At 35.4% G+C, this 21,981-nt stretch overlaps 1 protein-coding gene across 14 annotated transcripts in view; it reads left to right on the top strand.

Moving 5' to 3' along the window:
• Nucleotides 1-21,981, top strand: part of SRBD1 (S1 RNA binding domain 1) — a 320,333-nt gene that overhangs the window by 86,640 nt on the left and 211,712 nt on the right. For all 14 annotated transcript variants that reach the window (XR_005987873.1, XR_005987872.1, XR_005987874.1 and 11 more), the window contains exon 15: nucleotides 17,516-17,607. Coding sequence is in view for 3 of the 14 variants with exons in the window: in XM_041755611.1 (XP_041611545.1) it covers nucleotides 17,516-17,607 (92 nt within the window). In the remaining 11 variants the exon portion in view is untranslated. The remainder of the gene's footprint in view (nucleotides 1-17,515; nucleotides 17,608-21,981) is intronic.

The raw sequence follows: 21,981 nt of genomic DNA, 5'->3' as shown, positions 1-21,981 counted from the left end.
AGGAATTGCAGCCTGCATGTGATTATAGCTATCAATAGCACTTAAACTAACTGCTGAGATGAAACTTTTCTTTTTGGATCCCGCTAATTTCAGTTATCAATAGAAAAAGAAATTTTTTCCCCATTAAAATGCCCAACTTTACTAATTGGTAGCTGCTTCTTGGGTTGAGCCTAAATTCCTTAGGGACAGCATTTGATAGAATAATTTTTGACATTTTAATTTGACAAGAAACAATTCAGAAAAATGACTTAGACATGTGCCTGAAGTGAAGTCTTCTCTTGCTAGGGTTGTGATATTCGGTGCCGGGAATGCCTTTGAACGTCTGTAGCACTTTGTAAACCCTGTGATCCATTTAATATGATAGCTCAAGCTTCTTGGCAGGTGTTTTCATAGGAGCTTCACCTAAATTATTCTTACACAGTTGAAAGACTCCCCCTCCCCCCCATAGATATTAAGACTTGGGGGCTGATGCCATAAATTCTTACCTTTGTGATAAAAATGCTTTCCATAAGAACAATAAATTTAGGTATAAAATGTATAATTTTATGCCTCTTTATTCTTTAATCATATTATATTCTACCTCTTTCTAACTCAGAAGTATTATTTACTCTAAAATTTTGCTCCTGGAATTTGAGAATGTTGGAACAAACTGGTTTCATATACAAATGATCTGTTGTATATCTTTGTATAATGGAAGATTTACATTTTTAAATGATGAAGTTAAAGCTTGAAGAAAATATAAAGTGTACACACACACGTAAGCAGGCATGTTCATATTTCTTAAAAATTATCTTAGAAACCTGCATTTCTCCAAGTATATTGGGGAATCGTCAAAGGGCCAAATTGAAACTGAAATGGGCGTTTGAAAAATACTTGTTGACAGAAGCCTAGTTTTTTTTTTTTTTTTTAGAAGCCTAGTTTCTAAGCCTGAGAAATAGATTGAAAGAAAAGGAAAATTGACTTTTAGTTTCTTCTTTGTGTGTATGTGTGTGTGTGTTTCTAACATATGAGGTTTTATTTTTTAACCACCAGATAAGGTTAGAAATGGATACTCTGAAACTTGCTCATGATGATAGTGATTTATTCCAGGTGAGGAAAATGCATTCATTTTACTACCAGTATATCCCCCTGAGAGTGGGGGTGGGCAGACTGTTTAGCAAAGCAGACTTCATTGGGTCGATTGGTTACATTCTGTTACTTCTTTACAAGCCATTATTAGTTTGTATCCTACATATTTTTTAGTGGAAAAAAAAAACTATTTTAATGGATTTGCCAGTCATGTACGCGTATTTGTTTATTCACTTGCTGTCTTTCTCTCTCTGTCCGAAAACATTTACTGTCTTACTTCCCTTGCCTTCCCTCCCTCCCTTTCTCTCCTCTTTCTTTCTTTTCCCTCCCATTTAAATATGGGGGGAAAGTTAACATCTTCCATATCACTGTGTAAAAATGCTTCTGTCTATCATTTGTTTCATAAAGACTTATGAGTTAAATCATTCTATATCTATTTTTAGTAAAGTTACTTATTACCCTTAGCAATCTAGTGTTTATAATTGCACATAAAGAAGAAACACCACTATTCCAATTTCCCTCTAAGGATTAAAAAGTCATAGTTACATTAACATACATATACTTGGGTTTGTATTCTAACGTTTTTGTTTTTATAACTTTCAAATGAAGATGATGTTGCAATATGACTCCAAGTATGTGATGTGCTGCATTAACATTACTTTAGAGATTGTAGTTCGACTTACAGTCATCCTAAGTTTGAGTTAGAAAACTTGAAATTAACAGAAAAAATTCATTGGAGCCCTTTGATATAAAATATATTTTTAGAACAACATCAAGTCATTTAAAATTTACTTTGGAATAGAGACTTCATACTTAAACAAACTTAGGGGAAATAAAATAATTTTAAAAGTTTATTCAGCCATTGTGCACAGTTACTGTTGGAGGTGATTGCCAGCATTGGAGAATCAGGAAGTCTGTAGTTTAAATTCCTCAGGATCAGATTATATTGCAGATTTTCTTTACACATGGTGTTAAGTACATATTAAGTGACAGCTATAACTTTCTTTTCCTTTCTTTCCTTTGGGAATCTCAGGAACACAGCTTTGGCTTTCTTCTAATTTGTGTTACTTTTAAATTTATTTTTAATTTTAAAGAGTATGTATATACCTGTAAGTTGCAGCGTGACTAAATATCTGAACAACTCAACCTTAGTACATTGTGTTTTTAAAATAATGTAAATATCTAGTGGCTAGGTTTTAAAAAGTGGGAGCAGGAAATTTTATGAAGGAATATGGGAGATGTCATTACTTATAGGTAAGATTAGACCAGGAGTTTATGTTTATTCATTTGTTAGTTTTAGAGTCCTTTTCTTCCTGCTTATGGTTTACTTAACATCAAGGATTGTTAAGGTAAAATACATTTGCCAAAAGTAAGGCCCAATAATTAAAATTTAAAATGGTCAGGGAGACCATCAGAGGTATTAGAAGATTGTAGGGATCCCAAGGAAAAATGGACTGCATATGGATTTATTTTTAAGATTCAGAGACATTCAGTGATTTTAATAAGCCTTTTCTTTGGTTCTTGAATTTAATTGGAGAGAATGCGTCATTAGCCAACCAACATTGAAGTGCCTAAGTTTGTGCTCTTTCTTTCTTGTGGAGTGAAACTTATGACTCTTTTCATGACACTGTAAATTATAAGATACCTGTATATGGCTTGTCCTAGTTCTGCTTGTATTTCAGTTGAAATATGTGCCAGATCTGGTTCTAGTGCAGTGTGTCCATTTCATGTGTCTATTTACCATTTGCAAGATTTTGAGCAATAAATGTTCCTTGACAACAGCATCACACTTTGTTTTTTACCAACCCTCATTTTCACTATACCCCAGACATGAGCACAAATTGATGTTTATCCATGTAAATGAAGAAACAAATCCCTCTATTTCAGTGGGTAAAGCAGAAAAACATGAGATGCTGGGAAGTCTGGAAGCAATTAAGTTAGCAAAGTGTATAGGAAAAAAGACAGCAGACATGGACAATAATCCTATCAAAATAACTTGTTTTATAGAAATGAAAACCTTCAGACTAAATGATGAACAAGAAGTTAATTTAGAAAATTTTGCTTTTATTCAATTTATTTAATTTTTAAATTTTATTTAGTGCATTTGATTTCAAATATTAGAATATATATGTGAGAGTACTCTTAGTCCTTATGTGGATGTGTGTGCTGATATTTACTTTTATTCTTATCATAAGAATGAGATCTGAATATAGATCAGAATAAGATCTGAAAATATGAAATTGAGAAATTACGTGAGCAACTGCACACAGTTGGAGAAAAGTATTTGCTGGTTGCTTAGAAGACAAGATAATGTAGATCCCAGTGAATTGTTTGGTTTGGAAGTAGGCACAAGTATATGACCAATAAATGAATTTCAATGGTGTAGTCATAGTAAGTAAAATGTAGGGGAAAAAAAATTTTTAACTTGAATCCAAGTAAAGTTCTGTTTCATGTTTATGCTCTGTCCTTTGACAGATTTGGGAGAAAATCAGGTATTTTGACCTATCAATCTTTGGCACAGTAATCCTTTGTATATTCAATTTTTTAAATTTTTTTTTTTTATTTATGATAGTCACACACAGAGAGAGAGAGAGAGAGAGAGAGAGAGAGAGAGGCAGAGACATAGGCAGAGGGAGAAGCAGGCTCCATGCACCGAGAGCCCGACGTGGGAATCGATCCCGGGTCTCCAGGATCACGCCCTGGGCCAAAAGCAGGCACTAAACCGCTGTGCCACCCAGGGATCCCTCCTTTGTATATTCAAATAGAATATAAAATCCTAATGTTAATGGATTTTCTTTTCCATGGATTATATCATGATATTGTGTACTACTCCTCTGAGAATCCTAGTTTAGTTTCTGATGCATCTAACCAGATGACCTGATAGTGAGTCCTCCACCCTAAACAATTGACTTTTATTTTTTGTGCTTCTCCAGCATCGCTCCAGCATCTTTTCAGAATGTGCTCTCTAGGCATCGCTTTGAATATTCCTCAGAAATAATGGCTATTTCTTAAAGGTCAGATCTGAGAGGAAACAGAGACCATCATGCCAATTACATTAACCTCTAGGAATGAAATGTTTACTGATTGACTTTCACAAACAACTTTCAGAAGGCTCCAAACTTTCTTATTATTGGGAAAGCCTGTGAAAAGATGATTGGGAAGCAAGGAACAAACAGGGAGTACATATTCAAACAGAATAAAGTCTGGCCAGATAGTTCAGAGGTCACGTTTTCTTTTTAAGTCCTGGTTTCAGATGATCTTGGCCTAACTTGAGCTCTTTGGTTCTCTCTTACTCCATAGGTAAAATGAAGAGGTACTTGTGATCCTGACTTCCTTGTGGGAAGATAGTATTAGTAAATCTTAAAGCACTTTCAGAAAGCTATAAGTATTATGAAGATGCAGGAAATTTGTATTATTATTTTAGAATAAATGCAAAGGGCCTTGCAAAAATAATACCCACGTGTAGACTAAGCAAAGCATTCTATGGCCATTTTCTTCTCTGTATGTAAGCGGCTAGTTTGACCAAATTATCAGACAGACAGGATATGGCCAGGTGCCATTGCACTCAGCTCTTTTCCTTTTTTTGACAGTCTTGAGTTGAATGTTTCCTTGGGCAGCTAATCTTTGGCAGCGAGGCTTTGTTCCGATAGTGGCATCTGGCACTAGGTTGATTTAACCACGTCTGAGGTTTGCTCTTTTCAGAATGTGCTCTCTAGGCAGCTTCTGTGTGGCTGTGACATGACCACATGTTACTGCTTGCTTTTCCTGCCTTCTAGCACTGCATGTGAGGCTAAGGCCTTCTGACACCTGCCATTTGGAACTTTTACTTGCTGAAAAATGTCAAGGTTTGCGACAAGATGAAGACAGATATACCTGATCATTCTTCCCTTTCTCAGAAATCGACTGAGGGCATTTGTTCATACATGGATAAATTGCTAAAGTGGTACAATTCTCTTAGCTTCGGAGAACATATTGGGTTTGTGTAGAAGTTCATATGTGTTTGTGTGTTCTTACTCTCCTTTATACCTATTCAGTGTGATACTAATTTGCTGTTTGCATAAGCAAAGTTTTCAGTGATTATTTTATGGATTTCACCAGTTAAATGGTGAAGGTTGAGGGAGAGTCGTCCTCCATTTTCCTCATTTTTATTAACCTCACTAGGAAATTACATATTTTCAAGGATGAACCTCTGTTATCATTTTGCCATATATGTGCACACACTAATGACTGTCAAATCTTAAATGGTCTGGGTAAGACATCCTGTTTGAGGTCCTTGCTCTTTCTGTTTTTTTTCCACCTTGAGCCATTCAGAGGAAAGATTGGTGAATAAAAGACAGAAGTGCTAACCTGATGAGCTTATTCCTTGTAGTAACTGGTAACTAAATGACTGAGGAAAGGAGTTGAACTCTGGTATAAAATGAAGCCTTAAAATGCTATTATAGTTTGCTTATTCTTACCTTTCAATTTTATGGATAAATCATAATTGGCTGTGTGTTATTGAGTAAACCCTTTTATTTCTCTTACCTTGATCTTTATGTTGGATCTCAAGTGCCATAACATCACAGATATGGTGATACCCTAATTTGGTATAGTTCAGGGGAGAAGTTCCACTGACTCTAGATATTTTGAATTGTAAAAAAATGTGAAAGAATTGGATGAGAAAATGCCTAGAAGTTAAGTTCTTGAGAGCCATACTGTGTTCAGAGGCTGTGGATTGCTTGTGAAACTGTATCTTCTGGCATCTCTTCGGACAGCTTCCTTTTAAATGGCTTAAAGTGGCTCAGTGGTAAAGGGAGAATAAATATCAGCTAATTGGCTTGTTCCTTGTAGTGTAGTATATGAATGATAGTAGAAATACAAAATCCATTTCCAGCAATTGGAAGTCAGTGAGGACTAATAGCTCTTATGTTAACAACAGTATCCACGTACCAGAACATAAATATTCAAAAACATTTTAGTGGAAGCCTGGCAGTTCTTTTTTTTTTTTTTTTTAAAGATTTTATTTATTTATTCGTGAGAGAGACACAGAGAGAAAGAGAGGCAGAGACACAGGCAGAGGGAGAAGCAGGCTCTGTGCAGGGAGCCCGATGTGGGACTCGATCCCAGGACTCCAGGGTCATGCCCTGAGCCGAAGGCAGGCGCTAAACCATTGAGCCACCCAGGGATCCCCAAGCCTGGCAGTTCTATAGTGAACAAAGCTTCTTGCTTCACAATCTATGTTAACTTGAATTATATAAAGAACTCTTGTTGCAAACCTAAATGGCTTGATCTTTTAACTGGATCCTTCCTATTGTTAGGGTTTTTCCATAAAATCACGGAATATGTGTCTCAGGGTAATGGTTATAGAAATAATGTTAAGTAAGCTTCTTAATCATAATGATTTACTTTTTGGATGTCAATAGTCAAGGAATAAACATATAGTATTTGGGTTTCACCTAAGAAACTACTAATCTTACTATTGCTTCTATATGAATTAAACCTATCCTGTTTATTCTTGAAGTATGTTTCATACATTTGAAAGTTATGATCCTAGGCAAGATTAGAACTTTGGTTGCCATCTTTGACTCCTCTTAATTTAAGGTTCAATAGCTTTTCAACAAAGAAAGGGCTGTATGAGTGAATTACCCTTAAATCTTCAGTGAAAAAGGCTAATAAAATTGAACAAAAATATCAAGGTAAATCAAATGTATCTTTCAGAGAATGTTCTTTTCTCTATGATCTCTACTATGGTGATACCACTTGTTCCCAATTTGTAGACTTTTTTTTAAAGATTTTATTTATTCATTTGAGAGAGAGCAAGAGTGAGAGAGCACAAGTAGGGAGAGTAGCAGAGGGACAGGGAGAAGCAGGCTCCCAACTGAGCAGGGACCCCGATGTGGAGCTCATCCCAGGACGCCAGATCATGACCTGGGTCCAAGGCAGACACTCAGCTGGCTGTCTATGGTGCCCCGTAGACATATCTCTCATAGCTTTAGGCATGGCTTTAAAAGCCATGAGACTGATCAGTGGTTCTGAAAATACTGGCTGAGAAGTTTATATTCTTTAGTGCTAGCATTCCATCCAGTATTCCCAGTTGATAGGTCAGTCCTATTTGCAGCTGAATTTATTCATTCCATAATATATTAAATTCAGTTAGTTGCAAATTTTCTTTTCCTCCTAAAAACGGTGAATATATTTAGGATGATAGTTGTAATAGACTTTGCTAAAAGGAAACAAAACAGAAAATCAGATATGAGTGACATTTACATTTGCATATGCAGATGGGAAAACCACTAAGCATTCACATTTTTCAAGGGTTTGATATTTCTTTTGAATTTTTGAAGCTTTAGAACAGTGGTTCTCAAAGTATAGTCCCAGACTTCCTCAAACTTAAAAACTGTTGTGTTTCAAAAGACTGTTAGAAAAATGACAGGGCAAACCAAAATTTGGGAAAATATATGCAAATCACATGTCTGCTAAAGCCTTGTATGTTTTTTTTAAGTTTATTACTTCATTCTTTTTTTTTTTTAAGATTTTATTTATTTATTCATGAGAGACACACACAGAGAGAGAGGCAGAGACACAGGCAGAGGGAGAAGCAGGCTCCATGCAGAGAGCCTGATGTGGGACTCGATCCCGGGACTCAGGATCATGCCCTGGGCCGAAGGCAGGCACTAAACCGCTGAGCCACCCAGTGATCCCAAGACTTGTATTTATTATACATAAAGAATACTTAGGACTCAGTAACATGCAAACAAGCCAATTAAAAATGGGCAACAGATTTGAATAGATATTTCACTAAAGAAGATTAGGAAAGGCCAACATACATGTTGAATAAATGCTCAGCATCATTAATTAAAGAAATGTAAATTAAACTACAAGTAAAAAGATACTACTTAATAACAGAATAGCTATTGTCAAAAAGATGATAAGTATCATGGAAATGAATATACTGGAGCACTCACTCATTGTCCCTAGGCAGTTTCTTTTAAAGTTAAGCATGAATTTATACTTTAGCGTCTCTCCTCCTGGAAATCTATCCAAGAGAAGTGAAATGTGTGTCCAACACAAAGACTTGTGCATGGATATTTGTAGCAGCATTATTCTTAATAACAGAAAACTGAAATGAATTCCCAAGTCCATTGACTGATGAATAGATAAATAAAATGTGGTATATCTAGAACAATGGAATACTGTTCAGCAATAAAAAGGAAACACTGAAGCTACAACATGGAAGCTTCTCAAAAACATCATAAGTGAAGAAGCCAGATATAGGAGACTGTATATTTTATGATTGCATTTATAGGAAACATCCAGATGAGGTAAATATATAGAGAATAGAAGATAGAAAGTGGATACCTGGGGCTGGAAGTAGGAATGAGAACACACTATCTTGGGGATAGAAATCTTCTGAAATTGGAGTTTGGTGATGGTTATATAACATTTATTCAGTCATTGAATTCTACACTTACAGTGGGTGAATTTTATGAAATGTAAATAATTTCATATTATTGAAATGAAACCAAAGAATAAAAAATGTAGTTCCAGGACTAGCAGCATCAGCATCACCAGAGAATTTGTTAGTAATGCAAATTCTTGGCCCCAGTGAAGCAGAAATTCTGGGGGTGGGGCCCAGCTAGCTGTGGTTTAACAGCCTGCAGTGGATTGTGATGCAGGATCAAGTTTGAGAACCATTGTTTGAGAAACAAGGAAGGTCACGTGGAGATGAGGGTAGTTTTGGGTATCGTTTGTGTACATTCAGTTTACTGTGTTCTGTAACTGCAGGAGAGGTTTGAATTAAGGCCTGTTGTAGTCAAGCTAAAGAAAATTACAGGGCAATGGGAATAAAAATAAACTGGCCTTTCATGTTCTTGCTATGTCCCTATGAGAAGCTTTATGATTGTGATGTTTGTGTACCACATATGTTAGTAAATTCCTGTGTTCTTTTAGGCTTGCTGTTACTTAACAAACATAGCATAAACAGGTTCATTTGCCATAACGACAGTGGAAGTTTAGATCCTTGAAAGAAATTATTTCTCCTAAATATTTACACAGTGTAATATAGCAAAGCCAGAAATGTGCAGTGATCCCCAAAAAAGTAAAGATCTGACTACAGATAAAGAAGTAAACGGAGCAGTCAGCTGAACTAAAATTCATTCTCCCTCCATCTGTTCAGTGTACCTTTAAAAACCACGATTAGAAAATTGGTTGATCTGGAGTAGTGGTCTTATGCATGGCATGTGTGTTCAGGTTTGTTTTTTCTTCTCCCCAGCCCCTCCTTCCCCAGCATTATTTGGGTGGCCGAAAGAAGTTCTGAAGGTCAAGGCTGCTCCAGGCTCCTAGCTGGTGCATGTGTAAAATGAAGTTCATAGATAGGGTCTCCCTCAATGGAGGCAAGGGGGGCCGGGGCCAGGGCCGGTGATGACTTCTGCCAAGGTATACATTCACTTCAGAGGAAAGTAGGGGTTTGGAGGATTAGGAACAAAATATGAGAAGGGAAAAAAGGAGGAATGGGTAACATAGTATGAAAACCCATCAGTGTGTGTCATTTGTTAGCAGAGTTCACGGAGATTGTTAGTGGTAATATTTAGAAGAGTATTAGGGAATGTAATATAAAACAGTGATGTTTCCAAAATTTTATTCTACTGAGGGTAAAAAGAACTGGGCTAGTACTTGCTGGCAAAGTAGGTCTCAGCCTTTGTCTTGCTCTTTAATTATTGTTGTTATTATTTTGCTTTTCATTGTCTCATTTCCTTTGCTTCTGTCCTTTTTTGTGATTCTTTCTTAAACTTGTAGTAATTAGTATGACGTTATTGAACACTCACTATTAGCAAAATATTAGAGTATTACATCCTCTAAACTGGTAATTCCAAAAATAAATAAATAAACAAACAAACAAACAAACAAACAAACTGGTGATTCTGAGTTGTTACTGGTTGGGTAATAAAGGAATCATGTATTTTGTGGTAAGTTTCATTCAACAAAGTCTATGCCGTAACAATCTGCACTCCTCTATTTACAAGTGGATAAACTTGCATAGATGTATATAAGCTAGAAAAGACGAAAAGATGAGTTAATGAGGCAAACTTTTCCCTTCATAAAAAAATTCAACACAATTCTCTATGCAACCCTCAAATTTATATCTGAATAGAATTGCACTTGAAAAAGAATAAACAAATACAAATAATTTGTTATATGAATAAGCACAAATTGAGTAAAAAATGGACAGTTTTGGAGTTACATGTAAAAATCAGGAGAAGCATACCTTTTTTTTGGGGGGGGGGGTGTACATTGGCAGGTAATTCAACATAATGTTCTTTAAATCAGTACATTTCAAATTATTGACCGAAGGACATTTTCACTGTAAAATCAGGTCAGTCTTTATTCCCTGCCTTCTTAGTTTTTTGTGTCTTGTCAGTAATGAACATGGAATGTTTACAGTACTGTAGCTCATGTTCTTTTTGCCTAGGATTTTCTTGTCTTGGAGTCAGGGCTTAGTCTGGCACCACGTAGGCTCTAGGCCTTGTGGTTGCTCTTATGGCAGTTTTTTCTTGAAAACTCCTGTGGTGGTATCATGCAGTGCTGTAACAACTCCTTATTGGTCTCAAACATAGTTGGGGAAAGAAAAGAGATAAAGGAGGGATTTTTAAAAAGGAAAGCAGAAGAAGGTGAAAGGAAGAGAAAGAGAATAAAAGGGATGCTTACTGTAGAGAGTAGCAGAGATGATCATTTCTGTGGGTGCCATTCTTGGTCAGAAATAGCTTCTACCTCAGTGGAGAGACCCAGCCTCCAGATGGGAGACAAGCTCTCCGTCCTCTTTGTCTTTCAGTTTGTTGACTTGCTTTCCCCTATAACGGCATTTGAAGATACCAGTGATATTTGTCATCTCTGTCATTGAATGGCTCACTTGCCAGCAGTGACAGTGATTTCAGTGTCATGTTTTGCCACACTGTGTTCTGCTGTAGAGGCTTGGCATCACTGTGCACAGAAAACTCTGATGCTAAAGAGCAGAATCAGATTCTCATGCCCAATGCTATTGCTATATTTATAGCATGGAAGGATAGGTAGCTGGTGCTCTGAGGAACCCTAAACTCCAAATTAAAGTTCTGTTGCATAGTTGCTAATTCAGGTCTTCCTGTTTTGGGTTTCTTTTGTGGCTGGAAAGTGTTCTTTTCATCTGATGTGATATGGGGCACTGAAGGAAAGGTAACTGAGGGAATTCTGTACTGTTGAAATCCTGCTCTGTGGGTAAGATATGATAGGATGCCCATCTGCGAGTACATACACCTTTGGTAGACATTTTAAGTTCTCCCAGGCTTATTTTGGGTCCTCCGTGTGATTACTGTACCACTGCTAAGCTTATTCTCTTTGAACAATGCTCATCATTTGAAAGAAAACTTAGAACTATTGTTTGATTTTTTTTTTTTTTTTAAACTGGCCATTGAATTCTTTCTAACTGGTCTTCCACCAGATGGTGCTAGTGTTACATATCTAAAGGTAACTTCTTTGGTACCATGGAAATCTTGAGCTTGTGTGTGTTTTCTCTCTTTTTCCCCTTCACCAGATTTTGTTTTTAGTGTTTTTCCACACACACACTACTTTCCTGGCACACTACCGTGTCGCCCCACATCTTGTATGTTGTGGGTAGTGAATTGATTATGCCTTGGCAATCATGAAGGATAACTTGGGAAGTGGGTTCAGAGCCCAAGGACTGAGTAAACCTTAAGGATATATACTGATATACTGTGTGATTTCTTGTAAAACTTCTCATCATACATTTGTTTTTTATCTAGCCTATGTGTACAAATTGAGAACTGATTCTTTACTTTCCTGCTTGGCCACCTTTCTTTTATGTTATAGGAATATCATAAAATGTTATTGTTTGAGATCTGGAAGCCACGTGCAGAAGTTATTCCTAAAAAATGATATGTTTACCCAGATTAAGTTCAAAATAACTTTAATAACTGTACAAGAAAGTTTAGTAGAATAAAAGAAAATGTGGGGCATTATGTGATACAAGATCTCCTGGCCAATTAGCAATTGTTTTTTTAAACTTAAATTTTAAACTTTTTCTGTTGACAAATATGTGGCTATTGCAGAAAAAGTTAAAGCAATGAGAATGCAATTAAAGGAATAGCTCATTTAAATACTATTAACATTATGTTGCATAAATCTTCCCTTTTCTTGTTTTCATATAGGTCTATATTTTAAAATATCAGAGTTGGTCTTATATCATAGACATAAATCCAGTTTTTTTCACTTAATATTTTACAAATAATTTTTAGTGACAGTATAGTTTTTCATTTAATGAACTCTCCAATGATAGATGGTTTTGTTTTGTTTCTTTCAGTAAAGCATGAATAGCTCTTTTTCATTTTTTTGTGTATTTTTAAATTTCTTTTGTATGAATTTTAAAAAATGTAATAGCTGACTCAAAAAGAATGCATATTTTTGTAACTTGATCTGCATTTTCAAGATACCATCCAAAAGCGTTCTACAGTTTAAACGTCTTTAGCAGCATATGATTTTGCTTGTTTCCTTGCTTCCCTATCATCACCAGGTCACCCTGGTTTTTAAAGCGGCTAATACTGCTCGTTTGAGACTCCCTGAAATGACAATTCATCACTAAATACAGGAACTTAAAATTGCTTTGATATTTTCTTAGAAATAAGCTTTATCCTTTAAACACTGAATCCTAGAGCCCCTTTTCTTCACAATGGTTTGGTTTGGGCTTTGTCTCCTGTTCCTCAAGTATAGCAGTCATCCTTTCGTACTTCAGAATGGGTTATCTCGTGTACAGAGCACAGAACCAAGGTCTGTGTTGGCTAGCTGTTTTTGCACTTAGTATTACTTGTTGGGGAATTTAGCTCAAGCCATTATTCTCTCTTTGTATGAATGTTTCAGTCTGAATATTTGGGAGAATGGTTTTTAGATAAATTATTTTTAAAAGCTTTAGTGAAATAAGCTGTGCATTTAATGTAGTAGCTACTTAGTGCATATTTTTTGATGGGCAGAAGGAAGAAAAAGCTTTAGGTAATAGTAAGGTTTGAGGAATTTTAATGTACTTTTGAAAAGAATTAAGAACACGTCAGTTTTTACTAATTCAATATATCCTGACTGATTTTGATATCTTAATAAATAACTACATTTTCATTTAAATAGGTTATCTTTGAATTAAATTTCCTCCTACTAATATAAGGAAGCATGTGATTTATTTTAAAATAAGAAAAAACAACAAAGCTATTTTTGTATTTGGGAAATGGGAAGAAGGGAGGAGACATGTAACCTTGTAGATGAATGTGAAAACTATTAGCCTAATAACTGGAAAAAAAACAAACGGCTAGTTTTCCTGTCTCATGAAAAGAATCCTCACCCCACCCCGTCTCAATTTGGTAAAAGAAATTGCCATCCTCTTTATTGTCAGAAAAAATAGTCACTATAAGAAAACTACTTGCAAACTGGGTTTTAGAAAGATTCATCAACATATAATCTGGGCAGATGACATGTACAAATTCTGTAATTCAAACATATCTTTTCAAAAATAAATTATATTGATAAGTGATCAGATTGATGTAATATCATTGAATTTTGCTTGAGATACAACAATTTAGCATTTTTAACTTAGAGTTTTTATTAAGATTTTTAAGAATGAATTTAAAAGTATATGCATTCTTATTATGGGCATTTCACTTGCTTTTTAGTTTTGAGTATGTGATTTGTATTTTTTTTTTAATAAAGAAGACCCTAGGGCAGCCCCGGTGGCGCAGCGGTTTAGCGCCGCCTGCAGCCCGGGGTGTGATCCTGGAGACCCGGGATCGCGTCCCGCGTCGGGCTCCCTGCATGGAGCCTGCTTCTCCCTCTGCCTGTGTCTCTGCCTCTCTCTCTCTAGCTGTGTCTCTATGAATAAATAAATAAAATCTTTTAAAAAAAAAAAAAAAAAAAAAAAAAAAAAAAAAAAAAAAAAAAAATAAAGAAGACCCTAAAATCATGCTGAATTTGATTGTTTTTAAAAATACGTATTTAGTAATGGACCATTAGCACATTAATATATATATCTGGGAAAATGTAAGTCCAATGGTAGCTTCTAAAATGTACCTACATTTTTTTAAACACTTGAGATACTATATATATATATTTAAGTATTTGTATGCACTGGCAACTTGTAGGGGCTTCAGAGCACTGTAATAATGTTGAACTTTCAGTTCATTTACAGCTGTGTCAGTTAAATTTCCCCCAAATAATAAATTCTGCTCAGTCTTGTCTGCTTTATGGCAAAATAAATAAAGTAATCAAATTCTAAGATTATGAGCCCAGTTTTTTTACACCTGGGAGAAATTTGTTTTATGGAATATGGTATTTATTAAATCATGAGCTGTCTGAGTTTTATGTAGAGTTCATTTTTGCTTTTCTCAAAACATATTAGACATGAGAATACTTTTTCATAGTTTATTGGGAAATTTGTAATAAACAGATAGTGGCATATAAAATTTAGCATACTTTCTGAGTAATCTATCCTTGACATCCAAATGGGAACAAACAAAATGGGGGTGGGTCATTATAAATACTTTTGTTCTTCGAAACTTCTGGAAAAAATCGTCACCACTCGCAGCTTGATTTGTTACATTTAAACTTGCCACATACACTTCTTAGGTCCTTATATGTTGTGTATTGAAGAAATCAGTGTTGAGATTTTTCTGTTCATTTCGATTATTGGAGCATTCTGTTCTACTAGCATTAGTACTGACCTATTTATTGGACTCATGCTATGTAATAACTAAAGCATATGAAATTTACTACATTTTGTATTGATTTAATATTAACGTTAATCTAAAATCTTTCAGTGCAGTGTGTCACATCTGTTTTGTATTCCTCTGTTTAAAAGAAGTGGCAGTGTGGTATTTGGAGGAATATTTATTATCTGAGTGTTTTTCTTTGCAACAGTTTTCTCCCAGTCTATTGAGAATTACAACTTCCAAAAGACAGTGAATCACCCAGCAAATTCTCAGGTACCAAACTGCTAAAACCCATAGTTAATTGGAATTTTTATTTACCACTTCATTTCCCTTTACTTAATAGTGGCAATTTTGGAGCCTTTGTGGTAAAAATTTTTTTTAGGTATTCTTTTCCCTTAATAGTAGGTCCAGCCTGCACTTCATGGATACTCCAGTTTTTTTAGACTTGAGTGTTGAGTTGTGTTTGAAACCAAATTTTCTACGACCAGTAACTGAATATTCTTATCCTGTGATGATGCTTCCTAACTTTTTGAGGGGTTATGGGTTTCTTTAAGTAGTCACTGAAAACTGTAATTCCTTTTACTAGAAAAAAAGTGCATAAACACAAGTGTTTCTTACGCAATTTTAATTAATCCTGTTTCTCCCTATCCAAAAGACCAAGGCCCCCAGGTTAGAAAGTACCACTATTAATGGAACTGAAAAATCCCTTCTAGAGTATTGGTTTTAACATTCTATTATGCCACATAAGAGTTTTCGTCACTTCAAGCTTTCTTTGACATTACATTTTCTCCTTGATCATTATGTAGTAGAAGATAAGCAGAATCTAAATCTTATTTTAGAGAAAAAGCACAATTACCTTTTAATCTTAAAGACTATCTCTGAAATTATAGAATATATTTGACCTTCTACATGCTTTATATTCTACCTTAGACACATAAGAAAGGAAGAAAATGTTTCTTGCTTAAAAATATGTTATTACACTTACTGTTTAGCACAAAAATATGGGTTTTCATTTTAATGCGAGGTTGTGAAGCTATTCAGAAGTTACTTGTGCTGGTTACAAGTTCAGACTTAGGTTTCAAGCAGATTAAGGTTCAAATCTAGCTCAATAGCTTACCAGCCAAATGACCTTGGGCAATTACTTCTCTGTTAAAAAAAAAATCACCATGAAAAGATTAAATGAGATATTGTCTATAAAGTGGTTTGTTTAGTATTTTGCGTGTAATATGTACTCAGTTACCTCTTTCTGTATCATGATGATAGTTTTGATGAGGATAAACAATTTCAGAGTGTTCATCTTCCTATTATGAAATTCAGGACAGGAGACTTGGTTGCAAAGAAAAAATAATCTTTATAATCACCCAAATAATCTTCTCAATTCTTGGTGGTTTATAATTGTCAAAGTTCAATCAAGAGTTCTTAAAAGACAGGGGTAGCAAACTGTTTCATAGTTTTCTTATTCGTGTTCAGCTGTTACAATGGGGCAATATGTTAAAAGTTATCCACTAAATTTGTCTCACAATTGAAGTAAATATTGAGGAACAGAGAAAGGAGAGAGAGAGAGAGAAAGAAAGAAAAAGAGGAAGGAAGGAAGGAAGGAAGGAAGGAAGGAAGGAAGGAAAGAAAGGGAAGGGAAGGAAGGAAGGAGAAAAAGGAAAAAGAAAAATCAAGTACAAACATGTTTCTGCTTTTGAATCTTGACACCTAGATGGTCTTGTGGTAGAGCCACAGGTATCATGAATACTTCGGGTAGATGATGTTTCTTTGCATATTATGTCATTAAGAATACCTCTAACTTAAAAATGTTGAATAAACTATAGTGATGTCAAGTACTGTGTACATGTCCGCTGTAAAAGACTGTTCTTATTGTGGTTTATAAAATATTTGGAGCCAAAGAAGAGAAGCATGTGTGTGATGCTTTGATTAAATAAATGGCTTAACACCTGCCTGAAATGAAAGCCTTCACGTTTATTAAAAGGATTATTTCAGACCCTCCTGAAAAGAAGTGGAATAATATCCTGTCTGATCCCTTTCCTATCCACATTGTGGTTGTTCATTATAATTGAGCAATAATCACAGGAGTGTTTATGGCAGTGGTTTCTGTATATATCCATACATGTGCACATATCCACACATATGCACATGCTCTCCACGATGCTTTAGAGTGATTCAGTTGGGAATCATAAGTATTAGTCAACAATAGATTATAAACACGAGAATCTCAGTATATTCTGGAAATTCAAAGTTGGTATTAGAGGAGAGTATCCATTTGTTCATCTATAAACTGTGTCATTACTACTGATAGAATTCATTATGGATTGAAACCTGTGTATTTCTTCTGTGAAGAACACAAACCTTACTTGATCACTTTATTTCTGAAAAATTAAATGTTATAGGTACCGTCGAAATATAAAGAGAACGCTTTACCCTGCAGGTTTTTGTTTTTTTTTTTTTTTCATAATACCTAGTCTTGGGATTCCTGGGTGGCTCAGTGGTTTAGAGCCTGCCTTTGGCCCAGGGCGTGATCCTGGAGTCCTGGGATCAAGTCCCATGTCGGGCTCCCTGCATGGAGCCTGCTTCTCCCTCTGCCTGTGTCTCTGCCTCTCTCTCTCTGTGTCTCTTGTGAATAAATAAATAAAATCTTAAAAAAAAAAAAAACTAGTCTTATTCAATAATTTTCTTTGACCAAGCAAAAAGTTTGGAAAATGATATTTCCCCCTTTTCTTTCTTCTCAGTATTGTCAGTGAAGCAGGGGCATCAATCTACAGTGTCAGCCCTGAAGCTAACAAGGAGATGCCAGGGCTGGACCCTAATTTGAGAAGTGCAGGTAAGAAACAATGGGCTGTCACAAAAGCATGTGGGTTTGTTATTTTGAAGGACTTCTCTTTTTAGCAAGCAAAATAATTAAATGTCCAAATTTAATTTTCATAAATATTTAGGAAACATATACATAAAAATTAGCACGTTAGAATGAAAAGTATTGGAGTAATAATTAGAACTGTGGAAGAGGAAGAATATTGTTTTTTAAAGAGTATAGTAAAAAAATTAGCCCAAAACAACCTTAGTAAAATTAAATGCTTTAATAAAACTAATAAAGTACTCCAAATCTCTTATTATTATACAAAATATTTTTTATTACAGCTTTTTATTGACAAAAATTAGCATTTCGGGCAGCCCGGGTGGCTCAGCAGTTTAGCGCTGCCTTCGGCCCAGGGCCTGATCCTGGAGACCCGGGATCAAGTTCCACTTTGGGCTCCCTGCATGGAGCCTGCTTCTCCCTCTGCCTGTGTCTCTGCCTCTCTCCCTCTCTCTCTCTCTCTCTCTCTGTGTCTCTCATGAATAAATAAATAAAATCTTTTTTTAAAAATTAGTATATTAACAGAAATATAGTACAAATATATAAACATGCACGGTTTATTGCTAAATATTTATTAAGTGACCAGTTTCTCTTGTCTTGCTTATAGGGGCAGTCATTAACGTTTAAAACAGCCTGCTTTGATTTTAGTTGTATTAAGTTGCTTTGGTTTCTGTTTTGTGGAATAGTTAAAATCTTGTGTGTGAAGAAATTGAGATATTTCGATATGTCTAGTGAAAGCAATTTCTGTTATAAGCGAAATATTAAATCTGGTCAGAGCACTTTTACATGTAATAGATATTTAGACTACTTTGTTAGAAAGAGACTTTTTATTTAAAATTTTTCCTTACCTATTCTCATCAAGTTTCATTGGCTACTCTTGAAATCTATACTTGAAGATACATATTTGAAAATTTTTGCGTTTGCCTGAGGCTAGAAACCTATTTCTGACATCCAAAAGAGCTTGTAGTTTCCTTTCACTTGTTTGTTCCATGATACCATTACCTGTCTAAAATGATCAGCTTCTCAAACTCAGATCCCAGCTCAAAATCTTGGTCCTCCTGTGAAGCTTTCCCCTATCACAGCAGCTCAATGTGGTCTCTGCCTCCTTGCCATGTGCTCTTTTGATACCTACCTTGTAATAACAATAACATTAATAATAGTAGTAGGAGGAGATATAGTAATCATAGTGGGAGCTGCTAATACTAATCTTTTTAAGCACCTAATATGTGTGAAACATTATGGTAAATGTGTTACCAGGTTTATTTTGTTTTATTTTCATAAACTGAGTCTTAAAGAAGCCACATAACCACATTATAATTATATAATGCACATAAGTGCATATATAATACTTGTGTACTTCTATAATAAAAGGATATTTTATTAAAAAAATAAAATTCAAGGGTTCCTGGGTAGCTCAGTCACTTAAGTATCCAACTCTTGATTTTTGTCTCAGGACATGCTCTCAGGGTTCTGAGATTGATCCCCACATTGGAGTCCACGTTGAGTGTGGAGCCTGCTTAAGATTCTCTCTTTATATCCCTCTGCCCTTCCCCCCTATCTCCACTCATACATGTGTGCTCTCTCTCAAAACATAAAATAAATCAGAACCTTTTAAGTTGGCACTGAAAGGTAATCTTCCAAAAAAACATTTGAAAGAAATATTGCTTAGAGAGTGGCAATCTCTCAGACCTTCCACTGTTAAGGGGGTTCTTGTTTCCTCTTCACCACAGGCCTCTGTGGATACATAACTGCCAATAGAATTATAGAGCAAGATTACAACATTCCAACAAGACTCTGAAACTAGGAAATAATAAAAAAGAGGAATCATTATATGGTCCGAATTACTTAGATTCTCAATTCTGGCTGTGTCTTCAATTTGGGATTCACTGCGATATATCCTCCTTCTGTGTCTTAGCTTGCTTTCACACGGCAATAACTGATTGTGTTTGATCCATATCAACTCAAAACATCCACCTAGACATTTTGAGCCTTCAAGAACTGGTCCTGGAGGCAAATATTGAAAGAAGCTCAGTCTCCACTCTTGGTTTTCTAGGGTCCACTTCTTTGTCAATTCCTCATTTCTGACTGGAAGTCCTTCTCTTTCCTAGTGATTGATACCAGGGATGACTTTATACTGCATTTGAGACCTATCCTACTGATGAGTGTGGGTTTCCCCTTTCAGCCCTCCATAAGTTTACTGTATCAGAATATAACAGAACCTTAATGTTCATACAGTGTTAACATATGTAAGAAGGTGACCTTGATATTACTGTATCTTCTTGACCAGTTTGTCAACTTACTGAGAGAGATTATCTTTATATATGCTTATAGTTCCCCATAATAAGTTCATTATACATGAGAGGCATTTAAATTGGATAGACAGAATGGTAGATAGGTGATATTAAAATGTTTATTATGGATTTCTGACTTAAAATAGAAGATTGAGTGCACCTGTTATTCCTTTACTCCCTTCTGAACTCCCATTAAAGTGACAGTAACATGATAGAAGGAAGGCACAAACATTCTAGGACAAGAATAGGAGAGGAAAGATCAGCAACAGTCATTTTGAAGCAGGAAAGCAGATGGCTGAATAATAAATGATTTAGCCAACTTGAGAAAATTGAATACTAAGACAACATAGAAAACCGAGAACTAATCTGAAATGATCATGGAACCCTTATAGGTTCAGGAAATGCACCAGATTATTTATAGAAGTATCTTGGGAGGGCTGCAGGTAGGTCTAAAGTAAGAAGATTGATTGAAAGTTCTGTGTAGAAAGCAATTAGACCAAGTTAAACATAGAATACCACGTAACCCAGCAATTGTCCTCCTAGGTATATGCTCGAAAGAGTTGAAAACAAGGATTCATAGCACCATTCACACAGCCAAAAGCTGGAAACAACCCAAATGACCATCAGTGGATAAATGGCCAAACAAAATGTGGTACATCCAACAATGGTATATTATTTTTAGTCATAGCAAAGAATGAAGTATGACATGTGCCATAACATGGGTGAACCTTGAAAACATGCTAAGTGAAAGAAGCCAGACACAAAAGGCCACATATTGTATGGTTATATTTCTATGAAATGTCTAGAATAGACTAACCTGTAGGAGCAGAAAGTTGATTAGTCATCACCAAGGACTGGGAAGAGGGGAAAATGAAGAAGGACTGCTTAATGGGTACAGAGTTTTCTTTTGGGGCACTGAAACTGTTTTGGAACTTGATAGAGGTGATAGACTGTACAACAGTGTAAGTATCCTAAATGCCACTGAATTGTACACTTTGAAATAGTTAATTTTATGTGAATTTCACATCAATTAAAAACAAACAAACAAACAGATTTCCCATTCCACGCAGTTAAGTGACTGTCCTTCTTGCACCTTTGCAGAATACTGGAGATTTTTTTCTCTGCTGAGGGTTAAACAGAAAGTCTCTTTCCTGGAGGACACAGGTTGTACATGATAGTGGGGATACCTACTGAAAAAAGAGGGATTAGTTGACTATTTATATGCTGATGTAGAGGTCCTAGAGAGGACTAAATCTTCCATGCAGGAGATAGGGGAATTCTGACCTACTCAGGAGAAAATACCTAAAGAAACTAAGATCAGAGGTCCACAAGAAATGTACCAAATCACCATGTTATGAAGCCCACAATTGATAAACTTCACATATTTAAGCAAAGCACTTAGAGTCAGTAGACAGCCAAGGGTCACCTAGCATGTAAAGAAACTTACACTATTAAAGACAGATGGGGGGTAGTACAGAAGCCACTTGGAGGAAATGAAGACTATATAAAAGGAAGAAAAACTTTTACATCCTTAGAGAAATGAAAGATATTTCACTCATTTAAATGAAGTTGACGTAAAGTACAGTTCACCTTTTTTAGATGAGTTTTTAAATTCATCTGTGAATTTCAGTAAGCTTAAACCAGTCAGGTAACCACAACCAAGATAACAAGATTAAATCAAGATAAAGATTATTTTTATTAGGTCAATGGTTTTGTCCATATTTTTTTTAAAAATGTAATTATTAATTAGAGGATCAGGATCATTTATTGAAAGTACATTTTAATAAGCTTTATAATGAAAAAAAATCTTATTTGGAGTTGCTGAATGAAAAAAGCACAGGAAGTCTTATTTATCCTCCTCTGTTGCTGTGTGATGACAAGGGGAGGGGTAAAATGAGGGGCATATTGGACTTGACAAATAAAAATTTCTACTTTGGTATTCTTAGATAACAGAATATGGCAAACATTTAAGAGAATACAGTTTAGTCCAGTCATTTAAGCAGTATGTTTATTTGTTTCGGAAGCTCAGAGATGCTAGATATTTCATAGAACT

The sequence above is a fragment of the Vulpes lagopus genome, chromosome 5 (genome assembly GCF_018345385.1).
Source record: "Vulpes lagopus strain Blue_001 chromosome 5, ASM1834538v1, whole genome shotgun sequence".
NCBI classification, from domain to species: Eukaryota; Metazoa; Chordata; class Mammalia; order Carnivora; family Canidae; genus Vulpes; species Vulpes lagopus.
This window is presented reverse-complemented; position numbering and strand designations above follow the sequence as displayed.